This window comes from Microcebus murinus, chromosome 9, assembly GCF_040939455.1.
Source record: "Microcebus murinus isolate Inina chromosome 9, M.murinus_Inina_mat1.0, whole genome shotgun sequence".
Lineage (NCBI taxonomy): Eukaryota > Metazoa > Chordata > Mammalia > Primates > Cheirogaleidae > Microcebus > Microcebus murinus.
In genome coordinates, this window is record NC_134112.1 from 7491311 (window position 1) to 7518601 (window position 27291).

General features: G+C 41.3%; 1 protein-coding gene across 1 annotated transcript; it reads left to right on the forward strand.

Annotated features, from left to right (window-relative positions):
* The first annotated feature begins 2518 nt into the window (after nt 1–2518).
* HUS1 (HUS1 checkpoint clamp component) lies at nt 2519–18040 on the forward strand. The gene is made up of 8 exons (XM_012735972.3): nt 2519–2644; nt 3257–3384; nt 3484–3660; nt 5170–5277; nt 6340–6414; nt 12181–12280; nt 13758–13877; nt 16616–18040. Exons 1-8 carry the CDS (start codon nt 2593–2595, stop codon nt 16696–16698), a joined length of 843 nt encoding a protein of 280 aa, XP_012591426.1. The 5' UTR covers nt 2519–2592; the 3' UTR covers nt 16699–18040.
* The last annotated feature ends 9251 nt before the right edge of the window (nt 18041–27291 follow it).

Here is a 27291-nt window from a genome sequence, read left to right on the forward strand (position 1 = left end):
ATTACGTAGCAGGCCCCCTTTCTAGTGAGCACAGCAGCTTCCCCAGGCTGACAGCTCCATCAGGGCACTCCTGGAGCCTCCCCCCCCCCCATGAGCTTTTTGCTCCTCAGCCTGCCTGTGAGTCTCTGCCAAAAATGCCAGTGATGGTGGCTGACTCTGAATAAATAGGCTTTGCCTGTTCTCATTTGACTGTTCTTCATTGATCTCCACACTATCACTTGTTTTTCTGCAGGTCAAGTGTAAATAGAGCCGGTCCAGTCAGCAGGAGCATGTGGGTCACTGTCCACTTAGCAACCCAGTGACACGGATTCCCATAAAGAATATGGGAATTTGCCATGGCTGACATTTCTAATTCTCTCTGTTTCTCATCTTTAACATGAGATTAATAGCACTTATCTAAGGAATGTTAATGTTACCAAAGTGATTATATCACTGTACAATGCTATAAAATGAGAGCTATCTCACCTTGCTGATCGATAATATATACATCGTGCTTTTTAAGTGAAACATAGTAAACACCCAACAAATATTGGTCTCCCTTCTTCTGGGTGGGGGATGGTCCCTATCCCTTGCCACCATGCCTGACACTCTCATGTGCTCCACACATGTTAATTTAAAAAAAATCTATGGAATTTATTGAAGTATATTTTTCTTCGACATCTAAAGGATAAGAAGAGTCTTTGAAGAGCTGCTTGAACAAAAACCCATCCATTCCAATGAGTAAAATTCTCAAAAGACATTCACTCATACTCCCTCCAGAGTATGCTTTCCTTCATTTTACAGTTTTTGATGGTAAAAAGAAGACAAATGTTGTCTTTCAGATTTGATGCAGAACCTCTGGACTATGCCAGTTTCTTTCCCCTTGGGTAATTTTTCTGACATTAACTACTAACAGCAGGGCTGCAAATAGTCACTCCTTCCTCCAGGGAATGGAGAACATGAGCAATACCTGAAAGACACTGGCCAAATGCAGTTTGGGTAACAGCTAGTAAATCTGTGATAACGACCTATGTAGAGTTTACTGTCTTTGCAGCTGTAAAGAATTTAGTTTCCTTACTTCCAACTATACATCCTGTCATTTTATATACACCGATGTTATTGTATTTCAGTTTCTAAGACAAGATTAAGGCATTTCCCTCCCCAATAAACAAACATAAAGAACAGCATCAATACTATTCCCCAGATCATTTCATGACTGAATTACTAACCCCTGAGGTTTGGCTGTTTTTAAATCAGATGGCTATTAAGTAGCTAGATGAGAACTACATCAATATGCATTGAATTAGAAATCACTTGCACAAGGAGCTTGGAGGGATCTCTAGTGATCTCATTCCTTACCTCAAAATCATTTGGAAAAAAAGTAGGGAAGTAGTGTCAATTATTTATAAATTCTGAAATTATTGAATTAATATGCTAAACCTAGCATAAATTTATTTATGAATTGCAAGAGCACATAAAATTTGTGTTATCAAATTTTATGACATAAAATTAAGCAATTTACAGTAAAGATCAATTTGTTATGAAACACTGTTTACAAAGTATATTTAGATACATTCTTTAATTATATTCATGACCTACATAGCAACCACCTTATTTAATAATTGGTGCTCAATTCTTCAAACTTCTTTATGAAGTAGCGAAAAAGCATGTTTTGTTGACATAAATTTGAAAGTAATATACCACATTTGGTTTGGCAAACACTAATATATAACAGTGTAGACTAGAATTTAGCTTCATGTTATAGTCTTAAAATAGGCAAAAACTGTTTGCAGTTTTTGTATTTTGCACTTTGAAAATAATCTGCATTATCATTAATATCTTGATTCTATATATCAAGTTAAAGATAGGTTTCAGGCTCATTAAAAATAACAATTTTTAACATAATTTTAGCCTTTGAAAAACAATTGTATTAGATACAATTGCTGTTCTATTTCCCCCTTTAAAATTTCTTTTTTAAAATTCTAAAGATATTATTTATGCTAATAAGAATTTTATTAGATCACGTGAAGTCCATTTTGAGATAGAGATGCAGAATTACCACTTAGTGTCAGTGTTCTTTAAGCATCCCGTCTTTACCAGCTAGCAAATGTTCAAATTTAAAAAACATCTAAAACAATCTAAAACGTTAAACAAGATGCTACGCCGTCGAGGTAACGGTACCCCCTTTTGAGATTGAAGGGGGTTTAAAGCTGCTCTTAGAGGTATATTTAAGAGATAATTTTGTTTAATCCTTTATAAACAATTGGTTTCATCTGGATGTTTTAAAACAGAACTTGAAATGGGTGCCACAAAGTTCTTTCAAAATAAGAATTCTCAGAACCACGTCCTCACACTCAGGCGTTGAAGACTCCAAGCCCCTAACTAGAGGGACGCCACTTCCCCCGGGCGTGACCAGGAAACCCATCATCCTCTGGGGGGTGGCCCGACGGACCCTCCTTCCCCCAGGGCGTGACCTGGTTGACCCCTGGTAAAAGCTGCTGACTCGGAGCGGGGCGGAACTACTGTGCGCGCTGCCGCGTTTCCGGGCGGGGACACTCTGGGCGGGACACTGCGCCGCCGACCGAAGCCGCCGTGCGGGGCCAGAGGGCGGCCATGAAGTTTAGGGCCAAGATCGTGGACGCGGCCTGTCTGAACCATTTTACGCGTGAGCGAGGAGGCGGGAGGGGAGCGAGGGAGGAGGGGAAGGAGGCAGAGCACGCACCGCTGTGGCCCCGCGGGAGGACGAGGACGGGTACAGGGTGCAAGTGGGGGCCGCGGGGCAGGGTGGGTGGGGCTGGGGCCCGAGGGTACTTGTGAGGATGAGCGTGGGTTCTGCTTCCGTGGGATGTTTCTGAAACTTCATTCAGATCGCGTGGCTTTTTTTTTTTTTTAAACCGGCCACTGCATTATCTGGCATTGACATTCCTTCAGTTAGGCCCCATTGGTTTTCCCGTCCTGACTGTGCCCAACCCTACCTTCAGCTCTGTGCTGCACTATCCAATAGTTAATACGTTTGTGTAGAATGAATAAAATGGCTGGTAGGTGTCTGTTTCCTTATTTGAACACTGGTGGTGTGTGCTGTACACCTCCCAGGGTCGTTGGAAATTGGCATGGCATCAGTGGTATTAAAAGTACTTTCCAGTGTGATACCAACATAATAAGCTATTTTTCCATCCAGAAGTTGCACCATGATGAACTAGAAGTTCTGCAAGATAATTTGGCCTCTAGGATACATGATGTGCATTTTAGTAATTTCTTATTTTAACCTCCGCTTTAGGAGTCAGTAACATGATAGCAAAACTTGCTAAAACCTGCACCCTCCGCATCAGCCCCGATAAGCTGAACTTCATCCTTTCAGACAAGCTGGCCAATGGAGGGGTGAGCATGTGGTGTGAGCTGGAACAGGTGAGCAGAAGCTCCTAAGAGGCCTGCACACTCCACTGAATTCACTGGAATGGCCACAAATGCCCTCCTCCACCCCTTCCCTTTATTTTCTTCCCTTAGGAGAACTTCTTCAGCGAATTTCAAATGGAGGGTGTCTCCGCAGAAAACAATGAGATTTATTTAGAGCTAACATCGGAAAACTTATCTAGAGCCTTGAAAACTGCCCAGAATGCCAGAGCCTTGAAAATTAAGCTGACTAATAAACACTTTCCCTGCCTCACAGTATCTGTAGAGCTGGTGAGTAGGAGGGACAGGGTTTCTGAAATTTTCCACAAGGGTCTGGGCCTTGAAGGATTAGAAGTAGTTATTAGTTTAGGCTTTTTAACAATACTGTTAAAAACCATTTGATTTTATTTGAAATTAAAGATCTGGCTTTTTCCCCCTCCCCCCATTAGAGAATGTTGCCTTTTCCAATCAATAAAACTTCCAGCATCTCTTTCTTTTAGTGGTATTGTCATCTAGTCTTGAAATCATGGTTTCTTTCCATTTTCCCCTTTGATGCCCTCTATCTGCTATAATACCTTTAAATGACCACTTATTCTTCAGTAACACATCTGTCATACATGCTGCTGCCAGATGAATTTAGGGCACAGCTGTCCTCCAAATACACAGCCACACACACTCCTCAGAGTGGCTTTCACTACTCATAGAATAAAGTTGACATTTCTTAACATGACCAAAGTCCTTCACAAATGGCCTAACCCAAGTTGCAAACTTTTGCCCTCTGAGTGGTTCCCTGGATGTGTCCCATTCTTTCCCAACTGTCAGGCTTTCGTGACATTGGGGCTTCCACTTGCAGTCTCTCTCCTTCTCACTCTCTGAAACCTTATCTTCCTTTAGTGCTCACTACTGATGCTGCCCCCACCCTGGCCTTCCATTATCCTTACAGCTCTCCTTCCTTATATGTTATATGTACTGTATCCATCAATGAGTGAGTATTATATTCAGTTTCAAGCTCTTTATGGAAGAGGACCCCTCAACTTTTCTTCATAACTTTTTCTCAACTCTTTGCAGTCAGGCAGTTATGTCACGATATAAGTTTGGTATGTTTCTTCAGTTGTTTAAAGAAAAGCAAGATAGTAACATATTATACTTTTCTGCCTAAAGGTACAACATACTTTGGTCTATGAGTCTCATAGAAGCTCCTAGAAATAGATAAATATGGTTTATCTTGTTAGCTGTGTAGAAACTGCTGCATGCTGAGTGTCCCGTGTGCAAAGAATGGTCTTCTCTTGGTTGCTTCAACAAAGCAAGCTTGCTGCTTTCTGCCTCATTGCTTTACGTATGCTGTTTCCCCTGCCTAAAACACTGTCCCCTTGACCCAGTCTTCCATGGCTGCTGTTTCTCCTTGTTTTTGTGGCATCTGAAATATCACCTTAGAGAGGCCACCCCTTGATTTTCCAGTCTAAAGAATGTTCCCCCCACTCACCCTGGTAACTCTGTTGTGCTTTCCAAAGGCTCTAATGAGTATCTCATGGGATTTCATTTGTTCGTTTTTGTATTGATCCACTTATTCCACTGAAACATTGGGTACCTTTTTGTCTTATTCTCCCTCTTCCCAGCTCTCCTCAGAGCTCTTCCCAGAGTGGAACAGGCACGTCATCAATGTTGGTTAAATGGATTTTGAGTGAATGAATTGAGAACATTCCACTTAGATTTGGTATTTCAACTTTTTTGTCCTCTTTGGATTTTTTTGTTGTTTAATATTGATGACATAAAAATATGTTTTAATTCTTTTCTTGGCAGTTATCTGTGTCAAGCAGTAGCCGCATTGTGACACATGACATCCCCATAAAAGTTATTCCTAGAAAATTGTGGAAGGACTTGCAAGAACCTGTGGTCCCTCACCCTGATGTAAGTGATGCCCTGTTGCTTGTCACACATTAAATGTTGTGATTTGAATTCTCTAATTTTAGTTGTAGTCTTACGGTATATTTGATTTGAAAGTTGTGTAGTGCTTGAAAAGAAAGTTGATATTCATTTTTAAAGGATATTCAAAGAAAAAGTTGGAATGTTTGCCTTTTGTTATTTATGTAAAAGATCTTAAAATGTGTTGCATATGATAAAAATGTCATACTCTTTACATATAGGAGAATGTCTTCTTGCTCAATAACACCACTTAAACAAAACTGAAATAATAATTTGGAAGACAGTTAGTATTTATTAATATTGTTTGGCCTTAGGCACCAATTTGGATTTAACAGGACTTGGTCTTTTCCTAGGCCTGTCAGGAGTGCTGTCCGGGTATGTATAAGAAACCCAAGAAGAGAGGACTCTCATGACTTAGATTTGGGTTAACAGTCCTGCTGATAGGAACCCTAGAGTCACTGAAAATAAAGGTGATGCCAAAAGATCCTTTGCCTCCTGCTCACAATTTATTTAAGAAGAAATTACAAGAATATACTGGGTAAAATATTTATTTAACTTTTACCAGAAGATATCTACACTGATTTGGAAACAGATAGCATTTTATAAAGCAGTATGTGTGGCAGGGTCTCATCTGTGATGCAGTTGACTGCTTGCTGTGTTTTTGCACAGAGCCTGGTGTAAACATCCCTTAGAGGAAGGTGTCCTGCTGAGTGCCTGAGTTTTATTCCCTGTGGACTTATGTACAGGCTTCTCAGCTGAAGTGCTATAATCCATCTTGAACCAGAAGAATGTCCTCAGGGACGTGGTTGCTGAGGTAACCAGAGGCAGGCATTCTATTCTTTCATTTGCTTGAACATCCACAAGTTAGTGAAATTATAAAATTGGTTTTCTTTTTACATTTTTAAATAACTTTATTCAGAAAATTTAAAAACAGGATTCCAGAGTTTTCGAGCATACATGCCTTCCAAAATTAGTTATGGAGCACCTGTCATTACTAGAGTATATTCATATTATTAATATTTGTGATTTTTCTTATTGCTTTTGTAGGTTAGTATTTATTTGCCAGTCTTGAAGACTATGAAGAGTGTTGTGGAAAAAATGAGAAACATCAGCAATCACCTTGTAAGTTGTAACTTCTTTAGAAAAGAACTCTGAAGTAGCCTGCATGGGCTGCTCGTCCTAGGGGCAGCTTCACCAGGGCCCAAGGCATGGGTGCTCTGGTGCTCTCCATGGCGTCCCAGCAGGCAGGCAGGCAGGCACCTCCTCGCTGAGCTTCGACTCATGAGGACCCGGCCTGGTGTTGGAATCTGCAGATTGACAGTTGCCTTTAGAAACATATCTGGTGCTTTTCAACTCTCATTCACTGAGGAAAGCTTTTATATTTGCCCTTAATTCCTCATGTTTATAGTATATTAAGAATATGGTCAACAGTTCTGCCTTTTTTCCTTATATTTTGGATGGAATATTACATCTTTTACTTGATAATGTGTGTATATTTTTTACGGAATCACTGATATGACCGGCAGTGAGTTGGGAGCGTCCTATCCACTTGCCAGGTGTCTTTCAGTGAGCCAAGGCCAAAGACCCACCACACCATTGGCGCCTTTATTCCAAGCAGCTGTCACACCAAGCTGGAGGGCCCTTTGTATATTTCGGTTTATTTTCTGTTTATTTTGTAAATGTTTCCTACTGTCACTTGTCGCAAAATGCTGCAGCATGTGACAGTGTTGAGGAATTGTGTGGATTATCCTCATTCACACCTGGGTTTATCCTGAGTTCTTCCTTCACCTACCACCAGAAAAATACATTTGATTGTGTCCCTGAATCTTTTAAAAACTGCCATCTGCCTGATGAAGCATAAACTCTTGAATATTGCAATCTGCCAGGCCACTTCTGTAGTCCCATCTCTGTTTTACTGCCACACCCACCCTGCACAACCAGGTGGGGCGCTGGCATTCCCTTGCAGTGCTGCTGCTTCTCCCATTCTGTTTCACGTGGGGTTTCTTCTCTCCATCTCCCCAGAAGGCATCTAGCCATTCTCATGGTTCATGGTAGACCTTCCCCCACCGCCTTGGCTGGAAGCCCCTGTTCTGAGCTGCTCTGTCCGCAGTGTACATGGTAGCATCTCATAATGCCTCCTGAACTGCCAGCTCCTTGAAAAGGGCAACCTGTCTCAATCATCTTTGCATCCCAGCCACTCAGCATTGGATTGTCATTCACTAGGCAATAATAAGTAGTGTTGTATGGATCTGGAATGAACTTTAGCTCCAAGGGATCTTTGAAATCACAAAAGTTTTTTGAAGCCTAGAAAATGTTCATGAGCAGTTTTTTCTCCTGTTCACTTAAAAACAGTACACCATTGGGCCTGCCTGCTTAAAGCTTTTCATTTATAACCTAACTTTTATGAAGTTCATTTTAATTTAAAACCTGCTTCCCATGAAGCAGTGTCACTGTGCTGACATTGGTGTCCCCTGTGACTACCGTGATGTTGATCCAGTTGTCAGGCTGGCTTCCTCTAGGATACCCTGGGGACTTCCAGGGAGATTCAGAGAGGCCCGGGAGGGAAAAGGCAGGGCAATTAATTGAAGAATCCATTTGTTTGTTCTTTCTGTTCAATAGAAATGAGTCAGCAGAGTAGAGAGGTGGAAGGGTAGCTTTGATAAAATCAAGAGGTGTTTTGTTTTTCCTGGAGTGTTTAAAAAACATAGAAGTTTTGTGGAGTGGCTGCTGCAATCTGAAATTACTGAATGGAAAGTATCAAGTTAGAGTAGCCAAGTGTATAGTGAAGTCTACTTGGGTAACTAGAATTCTGTGTTGGAATATTATAGGTAATAGAATTAAGGAAAATTAGTGGGATTTAACATACTACAAATGTCCACCTTATCATCAGAGATGCTCAACTCCTCCCTTCCTTCATTTCATGGGAAATATGATGGATGGGGTATGTTGTCTATGTGATTCATGAAGAGTGGAAAAAGGAAGAAGGACGACTAACTACCTAGAATCTATATCATGTCCTGAGACATTGCTTCTAAGCTCTGCTGTGCTTATGAATCCCCTAGGATCTGACAGGAGAGGTCCGGGCTGGGGCCCAAGGCTTTGTGTTTCTGACCAGCTCGCAGTGGGTACTGATGCTGCCGATTCGGACCACATTGAGTAGCAGCTCTTTGTGATATAGCTCTTACTCTATTGTACTTGAAATGTTATCTGAGTAATGGAGCTTTGTGGGATCGGCCCTAACTATTAAACCAGGAAAGGAGTCCCAGGGCAGGAGAGCAGGAGTAGAAGAGAGGAGCCAGATGGAGGAGAAGTGAGATGAGAGAGGCAGAGGCCTAGTAGCTGGGTCATGTGAAGTAGGGTGTCGTGATGTAAAAGGGGCATTAGAGCTACATATCTGGGTTCAGCTCCCAGCTGTACCACTCAGTGTGCACCCTAGTGCTGGGTATTACCCCCAGTAAGGATCATAGTGCACTTATCACAGGCTTTTTGCCACTTTTTGTAAATTTAAAGTCTTTTTTTTTTTTTTTTTTCTGAGACAGGGTCTCATTCTGTAGCCTGTATTAGAGTGCAGTGGCATCATCATAGCTCAAATTCCTGGGCTTAAATGATCCTTCTGCCTCAGCCTCCTGAGTAGTGGGACTACAGGCATGCCTAATTTTCTTATTTTTTTTGTGGAGACGGGTCTTGCTATGTTGCTGGGGCTGGTCTTAAACTGCTATTTCAAGCAATCCTCCTGCCTTGGCCTCCCAAAGTGCTGGGATCACTGGTGGTGTGAGCCACTGCACCCAGTCTAGAGATGATAATTTATAGTAGGTGCCCAGCATAATTCGTTGGCATTCAACAAACCATAGGTAACTATTATTAAGGAAATCATCAAAAAAAGTAAGATCTCATCCTGATACTTAAGAAATCAACTGTGTTGGTGTGCTTAATATTTCAGATAACTGAATCATAAAATAAACACAGATGACCAATGTTCAGAGAATTGATTGTGTGTTAATTCCTTCGATCATTATTGATTGAACATTGTTATGTGTCAGACACTGAGTGTGGTCAGGAGAGAGTTGGAATCAAATGTTCTATGACACAGATTTTAGGAATTTAAAGAAAGCATAAGAGAGCATTTAAGCCTGAAGTGACTAAGACTATTGCAAGTTGCTTTCTTGAATAAGTATTTATTTGTGTCTAAAGTCATTGTTTTTCACAAACAGTGGGAATTTATGGATCTTAGGTATGATTGTTGGAAACAAACGAGCATACATCATATATTAGCTTTGCAGAGCCCCAGTAAGCAGTGCATAATATTCACAAGGATTGTTATATATATTTTATTTTAGTCAAGTATTTTTCCAGATTATAAGAGAGTGGGTTAAGAAATACAACACTATATTTTGGGGTTAACAAAAAGATTGAAAATGAGTATTTTTCATTCAAAGTAAGTTTATTAGATTATGTAACAAGTAAGTTTAGGGGGCTATTTTTTTATTTAATGTCAAAAGCTCAGGAATAAGAGCTCACTCAAGTTAAAAAAACTTTCGGGCCGGGTGCGGTTGCTCACGCCTGTAATCCTAGCTCTCTGGGAGGCCGAGGCGGGCGGATTGCTCAAGGTCAGGAGTTTAAAACCAGCCTGAGCAAGAGCGAGACCCCACCTCTACTATAAATAGAAAGAAATTAATTGGCCAACTGATACATATATATAAAAAATTAGCCAGGCATGGTGGCACATGCCTGTAGTCCCAGCTACTCGGGAGGCTGAGGCAGAAGGATCACTCGAGCCCAGGAGTTTGAGGTTGCTGTGAGCTAGGCTGACACCACGGCACTCACTCTAGCCTGGACAACAAAGCGAGACTCTGTCTCAAAAAAAAACAAAAAAAAAAACAAAAAAAAACTTTCGTTTTGTTTTTGGAATGAGAAATATTCAGAGTTCTCCAATTTTAAGGAGTAGGAGTAGGAGCACACTAAGTTGTATTCACTAACATGGACAGTAAAGCAGAGGTATGCAGACTGGGCACCCTCTCCTTTCCTCTCACTGCAGCACTTTGAGGATGGCCCCTGCAAAGTAAGACCACTGCACTTACCTTTCCAGTTGCCAGGTGGCACTCTTGTATTGCTGGTTGGGCAGAATGCTGACTAGCAAACCTTCATGGGCTTTTCAAAGACCTGTTGGGCTTTAACAGTGGGCAGGTACCAACATCAAAAAGAGAAATACTGTGTTCTGTGGGCAGGTTAGTAAAATCTCAAACCATTGTGGCATATGTTCTAAGTTGTGTCCAGTTAGACGAACTGATTGGTTGTTGTTGGGGGAGGGAGGAGCTTGAAAGGAAAGGAGCCCCTTGTGCTCCCAGGGTGGGAAAAGCAGGAGTAGGAGAGGGGAGAAGAAATGAGGTGAGGCAGATGCCTGGTAGCCCAGGCATGTGGAGTAGGGCATAGCCAGCCTCAGGCCTGGTAACCTACAGCAGCCCCAGACCTTTCTGAATTTAGAAATCTCATTTTTCAACATCTGAGTTTATTTTTAAATGTTGGTTATGTTCTCATAAAATTCTAAAGGCTTTATGGTCATACTAAATGTACAGTCGTGACAGATGATTTGGCCTGTGTATACAAATAAGGTACTAATTTCCACATTCTCTTCCCATTTTGCCCTCTCTTGTTTTGTAATAATTTCATCATGTCTACATTGTCAGACATAAAATTATTACATATTATTCTGTCCCCTTCACTTCCAGTGTTTAGTTTTGGCTCTATGGGTAAAAATATTGCTCACATCTTTTATGCTGTAATTTCTCTAATTATTTTTTGTTATCTGAAGCTTATTCTCTAGCATATCACTCAGGAAGGACTTACAGGAATAGAGTTTCCTTAGTTTTCACATGTTCATAATGTCAGTTTGGCTCATTGTACCGCATTGTCTTCTGGTATATAATGTTACTGTCAGAAAGAATGATTTCATTCTAATTTTGTTTCATAGTTTGGATTTATTAATTTGAGGGGAAAACTGAATACCCTGAGGATTTTATTTTCGTTTTCTTGAAGTCCAGTTGTCTTGACCATCCCTGGTGGGTTTTCTCTGGTGTGTGGTGTGTTGTTTCAGGATGTGGGCCCAAGTATTGCTTCTGTTCAGGAAGGTTTTGAGCTGTGGCTGTTTGCATTTCTTTTTTTTCAGTGCTTTGGTTTTCTTCTTCTGGGGCTTGTACTGAACTTGGATCTTCTTCACCATCTTCTCTATTATTTTCTTTCAGATCCTTCTTATCTCTTTGTTTCTGTTTGATAATTTTTATTTTTCACATTTCCTTCTCAGTTTCTCTTACTGTGTTCTCTGTGGTATCTATTTGCTCTTGTCTTCTTCCTTTTAGTTTAGATTCCATTTCTGAAGTTTTTCATTATGTTTTTAATTATTTCCTGAGCTCTGCCATCTCTGTTTTTGTGTTTGCATGCTGTCTGGTCTCAATTCTGAGCTCCCTTAATTCTGATTCATGCTGTTATTTAGTAGCTTATATTATTGCTAATTTCTTTGAGTTCATTTTCAAATAATAGGTCTCCCTCTGCATTTGCTTTGGGGAATTCCTGTAGGCTTCTAAGTATGCTGTTGAGCACTGTTGCTTCTGTTTTTCTTTTTTCAGAATATGTTTGTATGGCTTTCAACCACAATCCTGTTGTTGTTGTTGTTACAGATGGTTGTTCTGGTTCTTTTAGGAGGATGTTTCATCACCATTGTAGAAGTGGACCAGGATAATTTTCTAACTTCATAACTCTAGGGTTCTCTATTCTTTGTAACCATAAAATAGTAAAATGTATAGCTTAAAATGTATAGTAAAATGTAGCCACCTTCCCAGGACTTTCTGAGATCTGTCCCCTTTTCTAAGACTGTATAAAATACTCAATTTGTAGGTTATTGAAGCAAACCTAAATGGAGACTTGAACTTGAAAATAGAAACTGAATTAGTGTGTGTTACAACTCATTTTAAAGATCTTGGAAATCCTCCATTAGGTAAGTTTTTTGGTAGGTTATATTTTGGTTTTGATAAATTGTTTGATATAATATACCTATTGAGGTCTCTTAATGTATAAAGGTTGAACTTTGGTTGAGTTGTTTCACTCTTGGAAAGAGAACAAAGAAATTGAGATTGGACTACCTGTCCCTGCAGCATAGTGGGGCCGTTACCATGGGAGTGAGGGGCTGTGCCACCAAGCAGCTCAGGGATTTGTGCAGGGTCACCTTCCCCTCTGAACTCAGGTCATGCTAAATAACCTCCAAGATCCCTTCCAGCTCTTCAACTCCCATTCTACTCCTAAAGATTGCAGTTTCTCGCCTAGAATGGAGTCAGAAAGGTAGATATATTTCTTCTTATTTTCTCCTCCTCTAGTCACTTCAATACTTACAGAATTAGACTAGTAGATAAAAAACTGTTCTCACTTTGTCACATTTTTCATATTATACGATGTAATAGGGGACAATGGAGTCAGTTCATTAAGCAGTGAAAGGGGGGCGACTGGACAGTTTGCTGAATCAAGCGAGGAGGGAATTAGAATTGTGACCTGGAGCTTGCAGTGGGTGGCAGTGCCGTTGTGGGGGTACTGCTGCGTGTGCAGGGGAGCAGGCAGGGGACTGGGAAAAGGTACCTGTTGACAATGTGAAAATCATTTTATGATGCACATGTTCCAAAACAAATAAAATAGGGCCTTGGCCACTTTTAGAATTAAGATTTATTTAGCTGGGTGTGATGGCATGCACCTGTAATCCCATATACCCAGGAGGCTGAGGCAGGAGAATGCTTGGGCCCAGGAATTTGAGGTTGCTGTGAGCTATGATGACACCATGGCAGGTGATGTCCCAGGTGATGGCAGAGCAAGACTCTGTCTCAAAAAAAAAAAAAAAGATTTATTACTACAAGCTTGCATGAATATAAACATAGATTTTTGCATAGTGTTCCAAAGGATTTTCACTTTCTAGTGATGGGCATGCTATACGAGCAGAGTGAAATCCATATGGTTAAGGCTTTGGTAATATTGTGTGAAATGACTTATTTTGGTGTCACTCATTTTGTTTCCACACACAAGATGAGACTTATCTTGGGTACTTCCTCAGAAGTTGAAAGAATATTTTCTTTTTTTCTATTACACTTTAGAATAATAAGCCTTCTATTAGTTTTATATACATATACATCTCTGCCCTTAAATACATAGTGAGTACCAATAAATACGATTTTCTTTGACCTAAAGGGGGAGATTGAGTTATACTTTCAATCCCTGTAAATGAAGATCCCTGGAAATTATTGTATTTTAAATAGTTAGGACCTAATAAATGTATGCATTATGAATGATGACACTTACAAGTTGCAGTATTTCTCCCTGATTCTAAATCAGTGGTAAGGTGAATTATTTGTTTAAGTAAAATGCATTACACATCTCTGCGTTTCCTGTTCCATCCAAAGATATTGTATTTAAAAAGATTCGTGTCATTTTAGCCTCTGAAAACGCCTCTCAAGACAGAAACCCAGAACAAATGGCTGAAGTGCACTTAGATATCAGGAAGCTCCTACAGTTTCTTGTTGGACAACAAGTAAACCCTACGAAGGCTTTATGCAGTGAGTTTCCTTCTCTGTTTTTTCTTATTTTAAATACTTTAGTCAGCCGGGCGAGGTGGCTCACGCCTGTAATCCTAGCTCTCTGGGAGGCCAAGGCGGGTGGATTGCTTGAGGTCAGGAGTCCGAAACCAGCCTGAGCAAGAGCGAGACCCCGTCTCTACTATAAATAGAAAGAAATTAATTGGCCAACTAATATATATACAAAAAATTAGCCAGGCATGGTGGTGAATGCCTGTAGTCCCAGCTACTTGGGAGTCTGAGGCAGGAGGATTGCTTGAGCCAGGAGTTTGAGGTTGCTGTGAGCTAGGCTGACGCCAGGGCACTCACTCTAGCCTGGCAACAAAGCGAGACTCTGTCTCAAAAAAAAAAAAAAAAAAAACTTTAGTCAATTCTAGTCTAACAGATTGCGTGTATTCGCATAAATGCCACAAAAACCTCAGTTTTATATGGATTCTAGCTTTTTAGGAGAGTTGGGTTTTCTGAATTTGCCCAGCGGTGGCAGCAGACAGATAACCCCTGGGACTCCATTAGCTCCTGAAAACCTGTAGCCACGCTGGCTTGGCAGGTGGGTTATGGGCTGCCTCCCTGGGCCATCATGCCTGGAGAGGTGACGTCAGGAAAATGGGTATGGATCATCCTTTGTTCTCCATGTTCATCTAATTTTATGTCCTTAGAGTCCCAGACATAGTTTTGCTTGAATTTAAGTTTTGCTCTTGCTGTCTTATTTCCTTTCTGTGTCTACCCCAACCTGTTCTCACTGCCCTGTATCTCCCTTTGGGCTGCTGATTGTTGACAGTTGCCTCTTGCTCCTGTCTTGGCTCTGTCTTTTAAGGTTACACACCTGCCCTGGCCCTCTTCATCCACTGACTACACATGAGAAAGGCATTACTTGCCAAGAGCTTTTAAAGGCTTTTTTTCTGTCCTTGCTACTAAATTCACAGCAACCTAAAAGAAACTGTGGCCTGGATTTGAAGTTCCACCTTTTGTGGAATAGCTCCCAGGCTGAGCTTTCAGGCACAAGTGATCAGAGATGAGAAGGATGATGGCCCAGGACTATACTTCGTGACTTTTGAAATCTTCAGCATGCTGTAGAGAAGGAACAGAAAATTCTAGGTGGCTATGTCAATGACCTGCCATTTTAGAGGAGAGACACAAAGAGAAATAGAGGAGACCAGAGAGGAGAGACCATGTCAGGAGTGCTGGGTATTAGGGAATTAGGGAAGGCAAAAGATGGAGTGATGGGCACAGAAGGAGATTTTGCCAGAGGAGCAGCAGCTGGGGGTGGAGAAGGAAAGGCTAGAAAATAGTGTGGATCTTGGGAGAATCCTGGGGTGAGGTACTGGTGTCTGCCTGTGCTGCATTTTGAGAAACTTTGCCATGAACAGTGTCATGCTTCTAGGGCTGAGCATGGTGAGAGCTACACTGCAGTGCACGGTTCATAAAAGTGGAAGACGGCACTTTTCAAAACTTGGCAGGTGTGGAGATCACCTGGGTGTCCTGTAAAGGAGACTTGTTTATAGTTCTGGGTCAGGCCTTGTAGCTGCATTTCTAACAAGCTCCCGGATGATGCCTGGTCCTGACAAGCATGGGGTGAGTGCTGAGAGTGTGAAACACCCTTTCTCTCTGCAGAGTGTAGAAACTCAGGGCGTGGGGGGCCTTGAGCTGCCCCTCATCAGCCCTTGAACTTGGTATTTTTGAGGTAATCTGAATAATCACCCAAGGCTGATGAAGAATATGGAAGAGTTCTTATCCACAAAGGCAGCTGACTGGGCCATGTACTCTCTGAACGTTATTTTGCTGTACTTGAGTGTAGCAAAGAAAGGTGGACCAGCAAATAGTGATGTAGCAAAAACTGAAAAAAAAAAATATCGCATGTTGAACTTCTCATATCTTTTCCTTATCACTCCCAAACATCTGTCTGTGTTAGCCTCTTCCAGTCTTGGCTCAGCTGTCCTCTCTAGGATAGGTCTCTGACACCCACAGTTTCCACTGCTGCCCCCTCCCCCCCCCCCCCCCCCCCGTGCCTTTGCACCACCTCTCCTGAATAGCACGTGTCTTCCTACTTGTCCTTTATGGTCCCTTTCCCAACCTCCAATTCTCCTGGGATTGGTCTCTCTGCAGCCTGTTGGCCTGTGGTTTCTCATTGCTCAGTCACATTTCCTGGAGACCTGTCCTCCTCGGCTGCTGGGCGTGGCAGCTCCTGCTCCTCTCCGTGCTCTCAGTGCTCTCACCCTGTGCTGCTCCCCCACTCTCACATGCACTGTACTTTCCTGCTTGGTCTTGTGCCTGATGCCTTGGACTTTACCCGTCACCCAGTATAGTGCCCGGCTGTGGCCTTCATGGGGTTTGCAGGACTGTTGGAACGCAGGCTCCCCCTCTGCACTCTAGATTGTGATGCAGGCGGTACTAGGTGTTGGGGGATCATGGGGTTTAGGTCTTCTCAGCACAGTTCCACCACTTAGTGGTGGGAAGCTGCCTTTCCCCAAAGGACACTGATTTGGATAAATGTGGTTTGCCAGGAAGCTAGCCTGCCAAGTGTTTCACCAAAGGCCTGGGCTCCTTTACTCTTCCTCTCGTCAGCACTGGGAAGCCACCTTCGCTAGAGCCTCTGTAGCTGCCTCAGAGAAAACAGACACCTAAAACAGGAGGCACAGGTAGAAAAGCTGTTCTGAAGAGTGGGGGTAAAAATGTGTATACTGCACCAGGTCTTTAAAATAATGAGCTTTTTCTCTCCCCAGATATTGTGAGTAACAAGATGGTGCATTTTGATCTGCTTCATGAAGATGTCTCCCTTCAGTATTTCATCCCAGCACTATCCTAGCACCCCCTTGCAAGATTGGGGTGCACAGAGACTGTCCTAATGGGGAGAGGCCATAGGTGATGTGTCTGACTGATTTGTCTGTCTTCAGAGCACCACAAATCGACGCACTGTACTTATTTCTTCCTCTAAAATATTTTAACTAAAAATTGAATTAATGAACAGCAGTTGGATAAACATATTATTTCATGTTACTCATGATTGTTCTGTTTTTAAGACATTGAAAAGAAAAGCTAGAATGTATTTATTCAGACTTTCAATAACAGTTTCTCATTTAAGTTGTAAAAATTCTTCATGTATTTAGAGTTGGTATAGTAGCCAGAACTCACAAGTGTCCTGTGGAGCTCGGTGCTTCCCGCCCCACCCCCACCCATCCCAGCAGTCTCAGACGGTGTGTAGTGCACAGTTGGTGGCTCTTGCATTCAGCATCCTCGCCTCCCTTTGCTCCTGTCCCTTGGAGTCCAGTGACAGAAAAGATGGCCCCTTGTCACCTCACCATCCACCTTGGTTACTCAGAGCATTGTGGGGTGTCACAGCTGTAGCATTTGGAGCCTTTTTCTGACTTGTTGAAGACTCAAGTCCACTTGATGCCTGGAGAGCTGGACCAGCCAACAGTTCCCCTCTGGTAGCCCTCCTGCTCCACTCAGTTTCTCCCTGGGGCCAGTTTTGGTCTTAGGCTATAATTCTGTATATTTCTTTCTTTCTCTGTGCATTGAATCTGTCATTCTGGAGAGAATACCTTTCTATTTAGAATAGAAGCAAATGAAGTTTCTAAGTAGCATCTGTGTTAAGTGATGAGACCATATTTCTGTTTATATATCAAAGGTGGTTTAGTACTGATGGATGTGCTTTCTCATTCTCTATGAAGTTTATTCCATCATATCTCCTATTACAATCACATCTCCTTTGCCCTGTGGAGGTGCACATCATAAACGTTATCTTATGTCACATTACAAAGTCGAGACCTAAGTTGTTTAGGATAAGACGAAGAAATGGAAAACCAGAAAAAAATGAAAATTTCCTTTTCAGCTTTTTCACATTATTTGGTAAAACCAATGTATTTGAATGACTCTCATGATGTTTAATAATGTTAGTTTAAGTAGAATGGAATATTTTGTTAAACCAATTTTAAATGTAAAACATACTTTTGTAATTTTTAAAGTCTCTCTTCCCTCTTTGACTTGTAACAAAATTCTGGCTACAGTGATAAAAGTTAAATATCATGATGCAAAATGAAATGATACCTGAAAAGAGTTTCATAAAACTTGTATTTCTGTTAAAATATGTTTAGTGACTTAACCATTCACTCTGTGTTTATTATCAAATATACCTGATTTTGATGATTTTTTTGGATGGCTCAAGATTTTCTGTATGTGGAGTGTGGCTAAAGAAACCTTAGTTGTGATTCAAGAAGCTGGGGTTTGTTTCGATTTTTTTTCCTTTTCTTTTTTTTTTTTTTGAGACAGACTCTCGCTTTGTTGCTCAGGCTAGAGTGCCGTGACGTCAGCCTAGCTCACAGCAACCTCAAACTCCTGGGCTCAAGCAATCCTACTGCCTCAGCCTCCCGAGTGACTGGGACTACAGGCATGCACCACCATGTCCGGCTAATATTTTCTATATATATTAGTTGGCCAATTAATTTCTTCTATTTATAGTAGAGACGGGGTCTCACTCTTGCTCAGGCTGGTTTCGAACTCCTGACCTCAAGCAATCCACCCACCTCGGCCTCCCAGAGAGCTAGGATTACAGGCGCCCAGCCTACAGCTTTGTTCTTTTTGCTCAAGATTGCTTTGACTATTCAGGGTCTTTTGTAGTTTCTTATGAATATTAGAATTGGTTCTTCTATTACTATGAAGAATTCCATTGGTATTTTGATAAGGATTGCATTGAATCTGTAGATGACTTTGGGTAGTATGGACATTTAAAAAATATTAATTCTTTCAACCCATGAACATGGGATATCTTTCCATTTATTCATGTCATCTTCAGTTTCTTTCACCAGGGTTTTATAGTTTTCATTGTAGAGATCTTTTACCTCCTTCAGTAAATTTATTTCTAGGTATTTAAAAAAAATTTTGTAGCTGTTGTAAATGGGATTTTCTTAATTTCTTTTTCAGATAGTTCACTATTTACATTTAGAAATGCTACTAGTTTTTCTATATTGATTTTTGCATCCTGCAACTTTATAAAATTAGTTTATCAGTTTTCATAGTCTTTTGGTAGAGTCTTTAGGATTTTCTCTATTTGAGATCGTGTTGTCTGCAAGCAGGGATAATTTAACTTCCTCTTTTCAAAGTTGAATGCAGTTCATTTGTTTCATTTGCCTAATTGCTCTAGCTAGGACTTCATTGCTATGTTGAATAGAGGTGGTAAAAGTGGGCACCTTGGTCTTATTGCAGATTTTAAGGGATAAGCTTTCAGCTTTTCACACTTAATGCGATCTTAGCTGTAGGTTTCTTAATGGCCTGTATTGTGTTGTGGTACATTTCTTCTATCCCTAATTGGTTGAGAGTTTTTATCATGAAGGAATGTTGAACTTTGTCAAATGCTTTTTCTGTGTCTATTAAAATGATCATACGTTTTTGTCCTTGATTCTGTTAATACAGTATATCATGTTTATTTATTTGTGTATGTTGAACTATGCTTGCATCCCTGGTATGACTCCCTTTGGTTATGGCAAATGATCCTTTTAATGTAGTGTTGATTTGGCTTCCTACTATTTTGTTGAATATTTTTCATCTATTCATTGGTGATACTGGCCTGTAGGGTTTTTTTTGTTGTCATTGTGTCCTTATTTGGCTTTTGTATGAATATAATGCTGGACTCATAAAGTGAGTTTGGAAGTGTTCCTCCTCCAAATGGGCATGACCATTTAGTTTTGTTAGTTTGTTTTAAGGGATTTTGATGCTCTGTTTCTACATCTTAGGGTGACAAGTTATCTCCATACAAAAACCTGGCTTTAGTAGCCTGTCTTCTAGAATCACAACTGATGTTCCTATTCTATAAATGTTCAAGTGAATTGGAGAATGATTTGGGGGCAGTTAATATTATAGATATTAATGAACTAGGTTCTTGTCTTTCTCTAAAAACAGCTGCTTTTCTTGAGGTTTAAATTCTGCATGGCAATTTCTAGTGGTACTGCTCTACATTTTACAGCTTTATGAAGAAGTTGTTTGCTTTTTTGGAAATTACTTTACAACAATCCAAATTGTGTAAAGGATACATGCACAAAAGCACATTTCTTGCAGTTTGCTCTAGCCATTTAAATGTAGTCATGTGCACCATGTGGATCTTGAATAGCTGTTCATTTAGCAAATCTCTCTTGGATTTCAGCAAAACTTTCATCTTGACCATATATCTGGAGGAAGTAGTTCATTTGCTTGATAGTAATGCCCAATCAATTAATGGAAATGGGTGTTGTTTAGGGAACATTCCTTTTCTGTAGTTTAAACAACAAATTCAGCCAGTCCTCTGGGTTGTACATCATCATGATCATTTGGTTAACAGTTCTCAAGTTATTTTTGCCAGTGAGTTTTATACCTTCAGACAGCTATTTTGAATTCTCCATCAGGAATATCATACATCTCTATCTCTTTAGAGTCAGTCACTGTCACCTTATTTTGTCCATTTGGTGATATCATGTTTCCCTGATTGTTCTTGATCCTTGTTGTCTTATGTTGATGTCTGTGCATTGAATAGGCATTTATTCTTGTCTTTGCAGTCTGGCTTTGTCTGTTATTGTCCTTGTGCAGTAGATCTGTAGAGGAATTCTGAGCAGACTGTTTTGGTCTCTAAGCCCATGAATGCTGCAGCCCTTCTAGTGTTATATGGCACCCTAAGCTCAGGTCCATTGCTTCCAGCTCTAAAGTTTGCACATTGGTTTCCGTGAGCCTTAGCTGATCTTTGTTTCCAGTTTACTCTTGGTGGGCTAACTCTGTAGCACTGGCAGTGCTTCCTGTGGAAAAGAGTACACCTCCTTTGAAGAGTTTCAGAATGGTGCGGAAACCGAATGGGCTCCTTCCACTCACTTTTTCTACTGTAGAAACTATACATTCAGGGAAATTCTCAAGTGTGGCACTGTGTGGGTTTGGGGGAATAGCATCACGATCAAAGAGAACCATGTTTCCCTTTCCCTCTGATCACAGTTTTTCTGGGCTCTGTGGTCCATCTTCACTCCCAATTTCTGGGATATTCAGGGTGATAATCTTGCCACCGGATAGTAGTTGATAGTTGAAATTCTGTTGGGAAGAAAGAAGCTAGAAAACTCCTACTCACCATTTTGCTGACATCACTCTGCAATTCTGTACTTTTATATGGATTCTAATGGGAAGAGTCTAATAGGAAGTTTGAGTTTCTTGATTTTTAGAGCTTCTAAGTATAGTTATTGAGTTGGGAGGTAAAAATCGTATGTTATAACTGGTAATACCATAAGACTATCAGGGGAGTAAGTTAGCCCCACTTAGACACTGCTGGTGGGAATGTGAATTGACTGGGACTTTGCTGGGGTCCAGTTTGGTATTTGTTATATATAGAAAGCCTTAAAAATGTGTGCCCCCTTTGACTCAGTACTTCTGCTTACAGGAATTTACACAAATGTTATAATTAAAGATGTCCTAGTATTTTTATACTAAAAAAATGAGACATCCTAAATATTAAGTAATAGGGAATTGGTAAATAATTTATGGTTTGATGCAATACTTCATATTCTAGAAATATTGTTACAGAAAAAACTACTGATAAACATTGGTATGTATATGATAGAAAATGATTGGGAAGATACCACATTTAAACTGGTTATTTTGGGGTGGTTTTTATTTCAATCTTTGTATTAACATAGTATGTATTTTCTCAAAATTTTATAACCGGCTTTGTAACAGAAGAAGATTATTTTTAAGGGACTAATAAATATTCGTTATTTGAGTGCTATACATATTCAGTTGGCAATTACAGTCTCCTGAACATTGGATTTTAGACTCTTAATTTTCACAGCACATCCTTATTTTTATGCATAGAAAGTTAAACTTTTATTTGTCATGTTGAAATTATACCAGGTTCAGAATACTGGAGCTCCCTCCAATCAACAAGGTGGCACCACATTGCAGAATAATCTCTTCTTCTCATGGGCCTGACGTTAATGAGGCTCAATCAGTGTCTGTAACAAGTCTTTGTAGTGAGGGCAGCGAGACCAGTTATTGAGTACTAAGCTAGAGGGTCTTGAGAGAGACCAGCCAAGCCAGAGGACTTCACAGATCACCAGAGGGAAGGACGATGATGCTAGGGGTAGCATGAGGAGCCCAAGCTGCCTTCCTGGAATCTAGATCTTCTTTGCTTGTAGCACTTCGTCACTAAACTAATCTCATAACCATATGTAGGGCAGGGAGCTCAGCAGTATGCTGAATTCCATACCTTAAAACCTGGGGATAGATTCTGGCTCATTCTAGCATCCTAATCTTGGGCAAGCCTCTTAAGGAGACAGCTTCTCGAAGGTGACAGTGACTGATAATGCTCCCTGCCTGTGGTGGTTGGAATTAAAGGAGATACGGTACTCACCGGCAAGTTTCTAAATTGAGAATATAATACAAAAATGTAAGCATTTGTAAACTGTCTTGGTCTGTTTTTTGTTACTATAACTGATTACCACAGATGGGGTCACTTATAAAGAAAAGAGATTTCTTATAGTTCTGGAGGCTGGAAAGTTCCGAGTTGGTGAAGGCCTTCTTGATGTTGTTGTCACCTGATGGAAGGAGAGAAGGCAGAGCTGGTGCACGAGACAAAGAGGAGGCAGGCAGGGTGGACTCACTCCCTTTTATAACAACACACACGATAAGTAATCCACTCCTGAAATAGCGACATTGACCCATTCATAAGGGTAGAGCCTTCATGACTCATCAGCTCCCGCTATCCCTGCCTCCCAACACTGCTGCACTGAGGACCAAGCTTCTAACACATGAATTTGGGGGATACATTCAAACCATAACATATACTTTACCCCCCCCCCCAAAAAAAAAAGAAACCTGAAGAAATTGGCCGTATTCCCAGTGGATCTATGCTGCTAACCAGTGGCTGCCAGTTCACACAGCACACAGCTTAGGCTGGGCGCTACCATTGCTCTCCCAAGGCTCGTGGAAGTTTGGTCAGCACATCCTAGCACACTGATGTCATCCAATGACTTGGGGCTGAAACCCTGTGACTAGACAGCTCTGCATCCCTAGCCTAGAGTTACTTAAAAATTTAGGTTCTTAAAAAGCATCTATATGTATGTACATTATAACCGCTTTTTTCCATACTAATTCCAATTTAAAATAATCTGTCTATATAATTGTCTTCCTTACATCCTTACAGAGAGAAATCCTAGTCTTTTGGGTGAGGTTCCTCCTATTACAGGGGAAGAAAAGCAGACGAACAGACAGAAGTGAGAACCAGAACTGAGTCTAGGGCTTCTACTTGTGTTTTTTACTTTTCTCTGTTTACTTCTTTCACTGTTTGCAAACAAACCCTGCAGAGGAGGCAGAGGACATAAGGAGCCCTCATAGGAGAGAAATGCCAGATGGATTCCAGTGCTTCCCTATTAAATATGTTTCACCTGGTTCATATACAGGCTTCCCAAAGCAGCCCTTAATTGGAGGTTCACCAATTCCTGGAGCATCCAGTCTTATCAAATCAAGAATGTAGTGCCCAGTGTGATTCTTGAATGTTTTAGAGGCTTGTCTGTCTTAAATGACATTGATGAGCCTCTCTTCACATTGTGCAAGTCTGAAATAACCAGGATAAACAGTGGGGGGGGGGAGCTTAAAGGGAGCATGTCCAGGGACCATAGGGACTTGTCCTGAGTCTGCTTTTGCATATACTTATATGAATAATCTAGATTAACATAAGTAGCAAAAGTTTCTTAACAGGATTCTATTTATACTTTATATCAGTTGTCTATAATTTCATTTGTTCCAGATAAAAGGACAAAGAATGAAAGCAAGTCTGACAAGTGGGGTTGGGGAAGCTGAGATGATACAGATAATCGTATACTACTAAAACTTAAAAATGTGTGCTTTTGGGCTGGGCATGGTGGCTCACGCCTGTAATCCTAGCCCTCTAGGAGGCTGAGGTGGGAGGATTGCTCAAGGTCAGGAGTTTGAAACCAGCCTGAGCAAGAGCAAGACCCTGTCTCTACTAAAAATAGAAAGAAATTAATTGGCCAACTAAAAATATAGAAAAAATTTGCTGGGCATGGTGGCGCATGCCTATAGTCCCAGCTACTCGGGAGGCTGAGGCAGAAGGATTGCTTGAGCCCAGGAGTTTGAGCGTGCTGTGAGCTAGGCTAATGCCACGGCACTCTAGCCCAGGCAAAAAGAGCAAGACTGTCTCAAAAACAAAAACAACAAAGAAAAAGAAATGTGTGCTTTGGAACCTAATAAATTCCCCCCATAGAATATGTGTGTTAGCTTAACAAGTGCATTGAAACACGATAAATGCAAAGGTGGTTATGTTAATTCCCTGTTCATAATGTGTTTTTGAGAAGGAAAAAAATCAGTGTTCACAAAACCCTGTAGGGCTGAAAGACGATTTTTACTGTGATCATTATATCCCTTCAGTGGAATTGCATGAGATGTGATTTTGCAGAGAGAGAGAGAGAGAGAGAGAGAGAGAGAGAGAGGAGAGAGAGAGAATAGTTAGGGAATGGATATCTTCCCCTACACTCCAAGTGGCCAAAGGACCAAAGGCATTGGAAGGCAGCCTATCAAAGTGTTTAAATATCAAGCAATGGATATTTAATTTTATTTTGAAGCCAATGGAAGATTATAGAAGAGAGAGGAATTATTTATAATTCTACACTTACTTATGATTTGTATAAAACAAAGTACCTACTTTTAGTCCCAGGTGTAACAAATGTGTCTTTAACTTGACAGAGGGTTTAAGTGTCCCCTGATGTCCCTCTGTTACAGATTCCAGGGCACTGGCTATTTTTCACAAAGTCATAATACTTGAATAACTGTTTAATTTAGTGGAGCTACTGTTGAGCCTCACAGATGATTTACACATTTGCCCCTGTAAATTAACACCACTTAGGACATATTCCTTTTAGCGAAACAGGCCATAAGCATGTTGTGGGGTGGGGATAAGACCCCAGATCCCTGGGGAGGAGGTTTGTTTCTCAGAGGCACTGAAGATTGGCTGATTGTCTCAGAGGCTAATGGGGTGGGGGTGGGGAATGCTCATGCTCCTGCCCATGGGAGGGGGAAGGCCAGTCCCTGTTACTTCAGGACCCATTTGCCCAAAGCCATCTCTGGTTTGGATGCTGAGCAGGAGGCCCCATGGGAGCAGTTTATTTGAGACTGAGATGGAGGGGGCTAATCGGAGCCTTGCCCCTGTTCTGGATGCTGCTCACTCTGGGGATCAGTTCAAAGGATGGTAAGTTTGACGTTCTGCCAAGATCTTAGCAATTTTCCTTTATTTTTGCTGCCATTAATTACCAACATTTGCCCAAGCATTCTGTGCTTGATGTATGTGTGTGATGGGACCTGGAGTGTGGGCTAGGGGTGGGGGTGGCGTACTATAAAAGACATAGAGTATCCGAAGGCAGACAGTGAGTAGACATCCACAGGAGGCCTCACCAAGTGGACTGGAACTGAGAGTGACTGGCAATTGAGCTATCCAAGGAAGGACATATCAGCATGTGCAACTGCGCACACAATAAAGTCGGGTGATGTTGGCCGCCCAGATTCCTCCCTAGGAAGCTCCATTTGGAGGTTAAAAACTGAGACAGGCTGATTGTGAGATAACGATTGGAACCTGGGCTTGCATGGAGACCTGAGAAACAAAGTTGATTATGCATGATGAACATCATTTTAGAGTTATTTTCCCCATATATTTTGATATACATTTGTCTGAGTTGCAAAGTAATACCCCAAATCCAAAACTTAATATCAATAAATGCCATCCATAATATTGTAAAATATGAGGACATGTGGGAGAACAACTGCTCAGGTTTCCATCCCAGGAAGAACTCTGTGCTGTTGGAAACAGCAACTGTTTCTGCAGTTTTTTTCACACTGAATTGTGTAAACAACTGTGTTTGCCTTTTTGCTTTGACTGTTGAAACTCTTCAGGAGATGTTACCTACCTTCAGGTATCTATTTTTTGTTGTGAACTAAGTACATCTTAAGCACCTTAAATCTTTTGTGGAATGAGGCAGGCTTAAGTAAACTGTTGCCTAAGGAGAAGTATCAAAAACTGAGTATTAAATCTGAAATACAGAATTTGTGGCTTAAAAAAAATTTTTTAAGGAGGTGGCTTTTGTTTAAAACTTAATGAAGACAAAAGGTGCCTTCTGGAAGGACCTCTTGGGGCTTCCTCCAGGTGTGTGTGTGCGGGGGAGGGTTGTAGATTCTCTCTTTGCACATTGATTTCATGCAAAGAAATGATTTCTTTTTTTGTCCCTTTTCCTCCTTTTATCAAGGTCAGAAGGATGGGCTAGGATCCTGGCTGAGGCTTTGATGGTTTCTAAATGAGGAGCTTAGATGGTGTTCTTAAAAGGGGACATTTCTAGAAGACATTTAGCTAATTTCATTCAGAATATTTTTACTTAAAGTAGTTTTTAAAACTCAAAATGACATTTTCCAGTTTGCTCAGTCATGTCCAAGTCTCACTTAAGTGGCACGTCCTGTTCTCCAGAGAGGAGCAGTTAGCTTGGCCCTGTGTGGTGCTCCCTGTAGTAACTAGTGCGGTGCATGCAGACCAGGTAGTGGGGAGTCAGGCTGAGGGTGCAGATGAACCGGGAATGCCATCCCTCTGCTGGTCACAGCTGTGCTGAGGACTCGATGCTGGCAACACTGCCTGGAAAGAGAGGTGAGGCTGCCCAGCCCAGCACTGGCCACCAGGGAATTCTGCACCAGTGCAAACGTTTTTGGTTCTGTACCTTGGCTATTGAGCCCTTGAAATGTGGCTAATGATCTAGAAGCCAATTCTTAATTCACTTAAGCTCCAGTAGCCGAGAGTGGCTATGGCTCCCATGTTGGACAGTGCAGGCACTTCAGTCGTGCTACTTCCTTTGCTCCTCGTCATTCCCTGATGTTTTCAGTTAGCACCACTAGCTTCACAGACTTCACAAACTTTAAATTTATGCTGATGTTCTCAGTATGTCTAGCCCCACAGGGAAGGAAAAGGCAATGGAGCAAGGTTGAGTCCAGGTGTGGATGTGAGCCCAGTGGGCAGGTGTCTTTACCCGGCTTTGGAGCTGAGGCTTTAGATTTGACAGGAAGGTGTCAGAGCAAACCACAGGGGCTTTAGAGAGAGTGGGGTTTGATTACTTACAAACACATGGCAATTTGCAATTGATCCTTTCCTTGGGCACAAAGGGATTTGAAAACATGTCACTAATAAAACTGGAAAGAACAGATTTTTCCACAAATCTGTCACCAACACACACAGTGGGGAGAAAGCCAGAGGCACTGACAAGGCAGTGTGAGGAGAGTGGAGCAGGCGTGTGAAATCCACAGCAGACCCTTAAACCCCCACAGGGCTTCTGATCTGTCTGTAGAGCTGCAGTCAAGTTCTAGAAAACACAGGATCCAGGCAAATTTACCGAGGTCAGACCCCTGCGGC